Genomic DNA, 7,544 nt, shown 5'->3' on the forward strand with positions numbered 1-7,544 from the left:
GAGCTGAGATCGCACCACTGTACTCCAGCCTGGACGACAAAGTGAGACACTGTCTCAAAAAAACAAACAAACAAAAGATCGTCATTGTGCAAACATCATATAAACCCAGATAGCACAGCCTACCCCACACTTAGGCTAGATGGTATAGCCTATTGCTCCCAGGCCACAAACTTCCAAGTTACTGTACTCAACACTGTAGGTGACTGACTGTAACATGATGGTAAGTATCTGTGTATCTAAACATAGAAAGGGTACCATAAAAACAGTGTTATAATCTTATGGGACTACTGCTGTACACGTGGTCTGCAGCTGACTGATGAACTTTGCCATGTGACGCATGACTGTATTTGGATTTGAGAAAATCAATAAATACGCAATCTCCTGGCAAAGATGATGATGTTCCAAATAAGCAAATGTTATTTGTTTGCTTGGAAAAAGGCCTTCATAACAAGATTAATGTACGTATTCTGATTGTCTTTATGTTTTAACATATAACTATGTAAGAAACTGTTAACTTGACAAATAATCTTTCCTCTTTTCCATGCATAACAAAAAGGAAGAACAAAATGAACAAAGGTTTCATTTGGAGAAGTAATAAACTAAATATTTCAAACAAGCATAAAATATTCAGCATGCATTAAGGGCCAAAGACTTCAACAAGGCAAAAGGATTTCATGAACACACCCTACCACTATCTTTTCTAAGTGTGTTTACATTTTATCTTACAATCTTCTAAGGAAGTTTGTCAGCAAAAAATCCCAAAGCACAGACCCAAGTACCTTAGAATTAGGAAGTTTACAGTCACACCATCGTCCATCTACCATATGTCGCTGTGACATTACTTTCACCTGTGTTTCATATTCCGTAAAACGAACAAAGCCAAACCCCTTTGAATGACCAGTCTTAAGATCTTTCTTGACCTAGAAAGGATGATTTAAGTTTACTCTAACAGTACACATACACACTCCACGCCCAAATCATAGTTCCTTAAAAAACAATTTGAATGGTTTTAACTGGATGCAGTTGTTTAAAACTTAAACCAAGTTAGTCTTCAGAGTAAAAACAAGGAGGTTAATATTGAATCCATACCGTGTAAACAATAGAGCAAAACTCACTTATACAACAGAAATGTTTTTGAGTTCTTAAAAAAAAGAGAGATGGGGCCAGGCGTGGTGGCTCACACCTGTATTCCCAGCGCTTTGGGAGGCTGAGGAGGGTGGATAACTTGAGCACAGGAGTTAAAGTCCAGCCTGGGCAACACAGTGAAACCCTATCTCTACAAAAAATACAAAAATTAGCCAGGTACAGTGGCATGCATCTGTAGTCCCAGCTACTTGGCAGGCTGAAGCACAAGAATAGCCTGAATCCAGGAGGCAGAGGTTGCAGCAAGCCTAAACTGCACCACTGCACTCTAGAGCCTGGCTGACAGAGCCAGACCCTGTCTCCAAAAAGAAAAAAAGAGAAACTGAGTCTGGATTATGTTGGCTAAGGTGGTCTTGAACTCCTGGCCTCAAGCAATCCTCCCACCTCAGCCTACCAAAATGCTGGGATTACAGGCATGAGCCACCACAACAGGATTTTAACAGAATGTCTTAGAACGAATTCAAAGATAAAAAGCTATTATCACCTAATTCCCTTAAGCCTTCATGCAACAGCAGGATTTTACAATATTGAAGGCAATAATATAGAGTACAAGATATGTGTGTAAATATAACAAATATTGGAAGTATCATCTGTGTAACAGGAAGTACAGTGCCATTAAAATAACAAGAATATGGCCGGGCACGGTGGCTCACACCTGTAATCCCAGCACTGGGAGGCCAAGACAGGTGGATCACCTGAGGTCAGGAGTTCAAGAACAGCCTGGCCAACTGGTGAAACCCTGTCTCTACTAAAAAATACAAAATTAGCCAGGTGTGATGATGTGCGCCTGTAATCCCAGATACAGGAGGCTAAGACAGGAGAAATCGCTTAAAGCCAGGAGGTGGAGGTTTGCAGTGAGCCAAGATAGTGCCACTGCACTCCAGCCTGGACAGCAAAGTGAGACTTGGTCTCCAAAAAAAAAAAAAAAGGTAACAAGAATGTGGCTAAGGCATCATGGCTCAGCACACTGGGGTTGAGGCGGGAGGACAGTTTGAGCCCAGGAGTTCAACACCAGAACACAGGCAACATAGTGAGACCCCATCTCTATGTATACCAATAAATAAATGCTAGATGCTCATTCACTGTAAAGAAAAACTGTTTGATGCAATCGAAGTTTACCTGCACCATAAGAACTTCTCCAAAGGTACTAAAATACTCTTTCAGGTCCTGTTCAGTTGTTTTCCATGGGAGACCCAACACTATTAAATCGGATGTTTTCTGGACTGCTCTTTTTACTTTCACTGCTGATGAAGCATCTGTCTCATCCATTTTTCTTTTGTTATCTAAATAAAATGAGCAGAAACCTTTTAGACTTAGCACTTCTTTAAAAACACTACCTCCTACATCCAGAAATGAGAAGCAAAAAGAAGACTCTAAGAAGAGTAAGACACTGAAAACTTGCAAGAAGTGATTTTTGCTCTAGAGGACAGAATAAAGGCTTAAGTTTAGTGTCTGAGGTGCTTTTCTGGTGCAAATTCAGTGATTTCCAATTTTGTTTTTTGTAGTACTTCCAGATTACAATCTCTCTCAAAAGGTTTATCAAAACAAAAATAATTCTACTTCACTTTGACTTTAAGTATCAGCAACTTGTATCTCCCGATGTAGATTTAACTTTTATCTTTCCTAAACATTCGACAATACACAGCTTTTGCAATAAAACGGAAAACCAGGCACAGTGGTGTATATGCCTGTAAGTTCCAACAACTCAGGAGGCTGAGGAAGGAAGTTCCAACAAACTCCTGCCTTAGAGTCCAGGAGTTTGAGGCTGCAGGGTGTCTATGAACAGCCACTACAATATGCCTAGGCAACAGAGCAAGAGCCCCCATCTCTAATTTCAAAAAAGAAAAAGAAACCAAAAGTTTGGCTTACTTAAAAAAACATAACCAGCTGGGCATGGTGGCTCACACCTGTAATCCCAGCACTTTGGGAGGCTGAGGCAGGTGGATCACAAGGTCAAGAGTTCAAGACCAGCCTGGCTAAGATAATGAAACTCCATCTATGCTAAAAACACACAAAAAAATTAGCCGGGCTCAGTGGCAGGCGCCTGTAATCCCAGTTACTTGGGAGGCTGAGGCAGGAGAATTGCCTGAACCCAAGAGGCAGAGGTTGCAGTGAGCCAAGATTGTGCCACTGCACTCCAGCCTGGGCGAGACTTTGTCTCAAAATAAAATAAAATAAATAAATAGATAAAAATACAAAAATTAGCCAGGCGTGGTGGCAGGCGCCTGTAATCCCAGCTACTCAGAAGGCTGAGGCAGAGAACTGCTTGAACCCCAGAGGTGGAGGTTGCAATGAGCCAAGATCGCGCCACTGCACTCCAGCCTGGGTGACAGAGCAAAACTCCATCTCAAAAAACAAACAACAAAAAAAAAAACTCCTACATAACCTTAACCTTAGGTTATTTAGAAGAGAAAGGGAGATAATTTTTTTTTTTTTTTGAGACGGATTCTCATTCTGTCACCCAGGCTGGAGTGCAGTGGTGTAATCTCCCCTCGCTGCAACCTCTGCCTCCTGGGTTCAAGTGATTAAGTGATTCTCCTGCCTCAGTCTCCTGAGTAGCTGGGATTACAGGTGTGAGCCACTGCGTCCGGCCTGGGGAGATAAATTAAATGACATTTTTTTTCTTTTTTGAGACGGTGTCTCGCTCTGCTGCCCAGGCTGGAGAGCAGTGGCACCATCTCAGCTTACTGCAACCTCCACCTCCTGGGTTCAAGCCATTCTCCTGCCTCAGCCTCCCCAGTAACTAAGACTACAGATGCAAACCACCGCGCCTGTCTAAGTTTTGTATTTTCAGTAGAGACGGGGTTTCACCACGTTGGCCAGGCTGGTCTTGAACTTCGGACCTCAGGTGATCTGCTCACCTCAGCCTCCCAAAGTGCTGGAATTACAGGTGTGAGCCACTGTACCCAGCCTGACATTTTAAATTTGGGTAACTATTAATCTATACCCAATGGCTGAAGAAACAGCATACTAAAAACCCCCAGTTTACATTATTAATTATTATTATTTCATTATATATTTTTTTGAGACAAAGTCTTGCTCTGTCACCCAGGCTGGAGTGCAGTGGCGCAATCTCAGCTCACTGTAATCTCTGCCTCCCAGGTTTAAGCGATTCTCCTGCCTCAGCCTCCAGAGTAGCTGGGACTACAAGGCGCCCACCACCACACCCAGCTAATTTTTGTTTTCATTTTTTTTCTTTTTGTTTTGAGACCGAGTTTCGCTCTTGTTGCTCAGGCTGGAGTGCAATGGCATAATCTATTCACTGCAACCTCCGCCTCCCGGTTCAAGCGATTCTTCTCCTGCCTCAGCCTCCAGAGTAGCTAGGATTACAGGCACCCACCACATCCAACTAATTTTTTGTTTTTAATAGAGATGGGGTTTCATCATGTTGGCCAGGCTGGTCTCAAACTCCTGACCTCAGGTGATCCACCCGCCTCGGCCTCCCAAGTGCTGGGATTACAAGCATGAGCCACCGTGCCTGGCCCTAAAGTTTTTCTACACATGTAAAAGAGTGTCTTGCATACTGACCAAATTTGATAAGACTTTGTTGCAATACCAAGTTATAATAAAAGGAACACACAGATCGACTATTAACAGTACACTACTTCAAAATGCGAAAATTAGCTATTTCTCATGATTCCTTTTCTTAGATTTAGAACATCAGTGATAAGAGGCAGCGAGAAGGATAAGACTAGAACCTCAAAATTGTAATTGGAACTACACTAATTCAAGATTTGGCTACTGCAACTGTTTGTTCATTTAAGGGAAGAAATGAAGTCACATGTGCCAAATGAATGATGTAAGACCAAAAGGACAATGATCAAATCCAAATACTCGAGCACTTCAGAAGAATCTATTTACAACACTGATAGAAGCGCAAAACATTATTAGTAATTCCTTAAATTTGGCATCAACTTGGTAAAGCTTATTCAGATATTTTTAAAATACATCGCTTTCTCTTTTAAAATGATCTATAATCCCCAGTTTCCATAAATTTAGACTCATGGTCTTCCAAACTTGTCTAATAGTGAAGTTCAAGGAAATACTGAAGTTACAGGAGACATTCTGCCAGGAAACAAGGCTAAGATCCATGGATGAGACACACACCCGACCACATTTCAGCATGATTACAAAACCAAATAGTAACAAACCTTTCGGATAGTTGACAACATACACCAGATTTCCCCAGCCAGCATCGGGGGCATGCAGAATTCCTTCTACCAGTCGGACACCTCTCATACATTGAGACACTGGATTCCTGTAGCGAAGCCCACACGCCCCTGGAAACTGGGCTGTGACCGTGGACAGCAGCACCGTCCCATCGTCTTCCGATGGTATTTCAATGGGCTCATCGTTCTCATCTTCGGTTACCCGAATATATTCAGACATCTTTTACTTTTCTTAAAAGGAAAAGAGATATGAATGAACAACATTCACGTCACAGTAACTGTTTCCTTATAACGATAATACCCAAACCATCTTAGTGTTCTGACTTCCAGAAAAATTCTTGTCTGGATTCGTACATGCATTGGTTATCTCTGAAAAATGACGAGGTGAAGGTAAGGGTAGTGATTTCCTGTCAAAATCTGATGCCTCGCCAGTTCATTCATTCAAAAAACTTTCCCTGAAGGCTTATAGATGCGTCAGGTACTGAAACTGAGTCCAACGTGGCTTTCTGGTTACAAGCTGGGGTATGCAAGGGAACAATAAACAGTAGCTATTTTATGACCATCGTGGAAGTCGTTAAGTAATCCTGAAAGTAAGGGAAGAGCCTAACTGGCTGAGGCATGGGCGTGATGGGTCCAAGTCGATCTTCCTAAGCAAGCGATCCATCAGCTGAACCTGAAGACTGAATATGGGCAGTGAATCAGGTGTAAAGAACAGGAGAAAAGTTCTTCTCTGTTCCTCATTTTGGAGCTTCCGGGAGCTCCATGAGCCCGAGCCGCAAGGCCCGCGGCGACAGGTCCTGGCGGAGCCGGCCGCCGCCTCCCAGAAGCCCGCGCGTGCCAGCCGAGGGAGGAGTTTCTCAGCGCGGCCCGGGGTGGGGCGCAGGAGCACCAGGCCCGAGCTGGCAGCGTCCCTCGGAGTACAAAGTACCGAAGGCTCCAGCACTGTCCGGGTCCGGGGCCAACCTCCACCTCAGCCTGCGCGGCACCACGGGCCCGGCTCCCCGTTTCTGCACCAGCGGCCTCCCTGTGCCCGGACCTGACGACGCTCCCACGCGAGCCCGCTCGGGCAGAACTAGGCCCGGTCTCACGACTCACATCCCGGGGCAGGGGCCGAAGCCGCTGCGTCCGCCTCGGGCCGCCCCAATGCGGGAGCCGAAGCACCTACGGCATCCTCAGTGAGAAGGCTCCGCGACTCACCCACTAGGCCGCTGCTGGGAAGCCCGACAGGGACACCGAGGCAGCGACGGTCCCAAGCGCAGCCCAGCGACCGCTTCGCTCCCACAAAATGGCGCTAGGGCCGCCTCCTTCCCCCCGCCCACCGGCGTCCTCTCCCACCGGTTGCCCGTCCAGAGGTGGAAGGCGCCGAGGTGAGCCACGATGACCCTCTCCCCAGGGACTCGGGCTGCCTCTTGGAAATTCGAGCCTGCAGAGAAGCTCTGAAAGCTAAAATAAAACCAAGACCTAGGCCTGAAAAGCTGAAGATTGCAAAAAGTGTGGCTGTATAGGCGCTGACCTCCCCCCATGTAACGCAGCAGATGGTTTCGGCCGACCAACCGCCGGCCCAGGTCTCGGTCGGAGCTCGCGCACTTTCAAAGAGCGCGAGAGTAGCGCAGAGTCTCGGCCAGCAAGAGCGGAGCGGGGCGGGGCGGGGCGTGGAGGGGGCGGGGCTCAGGATCCCGGGCCCAGTCCACTTGCGAGGCAGGGTAAAGCCTGGATCTGTTTTCTGAAAGGCGGACCTGTGCGTCCTCTCCTCCCTCCGCCAGCCCACCTCCAAACCTGGAAATAATAACTTTGTTCTAAATAATAGCAGTAATAGTGCTACTTTGTACCAGGTACTTTCTGAGTATTCGCATATTTAATAATAGCCCATACAGTTTGGTGTAGGAGGAACTATTGATACTCATTCTGCGGGTGAGGAAACTGAGGCACAGAGAGATCAAGTATCTTGCTTAAAGTCACGCAAGGATTAGCCGGGCGGTAGTGGCGCGCGCCTGTAATCCCAGCTACTCGGGAGGCTGAGGCAGGAGAATTGCTTGAACCCGGTAGGCGGAGGTAGCGGTGAGCCGAGTTCGTGACACTTCACTCCAGTCTGGGCGACAAGGTGAGACCCTGTCCTCCTCCCCCCGCCGAAAAAAAGTCACCCAAGGAATAAATGGTAGACCTGGAATTTGAATCTCGAGGCACAAAATGCTAACTAGTTCTGGCTCCAGCCCTCTAATAATAATAATAATA

At 45.9% G+C, this 7,544-nt stretch overlaps 1 protein-coding gene across 1 annotated transcript in view; it reads right to left on the bottom strand.

The window, feature by feature from the left end:
- TARDBP (TAR DNA binding protein) overlaps positions 1-6,599 on the bottom strand; it is an 11,668-nt gene extending 5,069 nt beyond the window's left edge. Inside the window, exons 1-5 of the mRNA XM_011996610.1 lie at positions 6,514-6,599; positions 6,282-6,287; positions 5,295-5,543; positions 2,263-2,426; positions 780-920 (exon numbers count right to left, since the gene is read on the bottom strand). Of these exons, the coding sequence (XP_011852000.1) occupies positions 780-920; positions 2,263-2,426; positions 5,295-5,532 (543 nt within the window). The 5' untranslated portion in view covers positions 5,533-5,543; positions 6,282-6,287; positions 6,514-6,599. The remainder of the gene's footprint in view (positions 1-779; positions 921-2,262; positions 2,427-5,294; positions 5,544-6,281; positions 6,288-6,513) is intronic.
- Positions 6,600-7,544: the final 945 nt, after the last annotated feature.

Source organism: Mandrillus leucophaeus, unplaced genomic scaffold (genome assembly GCF_000951045.1).
Source record: "Mandrillus leucophaeus isolate KB7577 unplaced genomic scaffold, Mleu.le_1.0 Scaffold52, whole genome shotgun sequence".
In the NCBI taxonomy this organism is placed as follows: Eukaryota; Metazoa; Chordata; class Mammalia; order Primates; family Cercopithecidae; genus Mandrillus; species Mandrillus leucophaeus.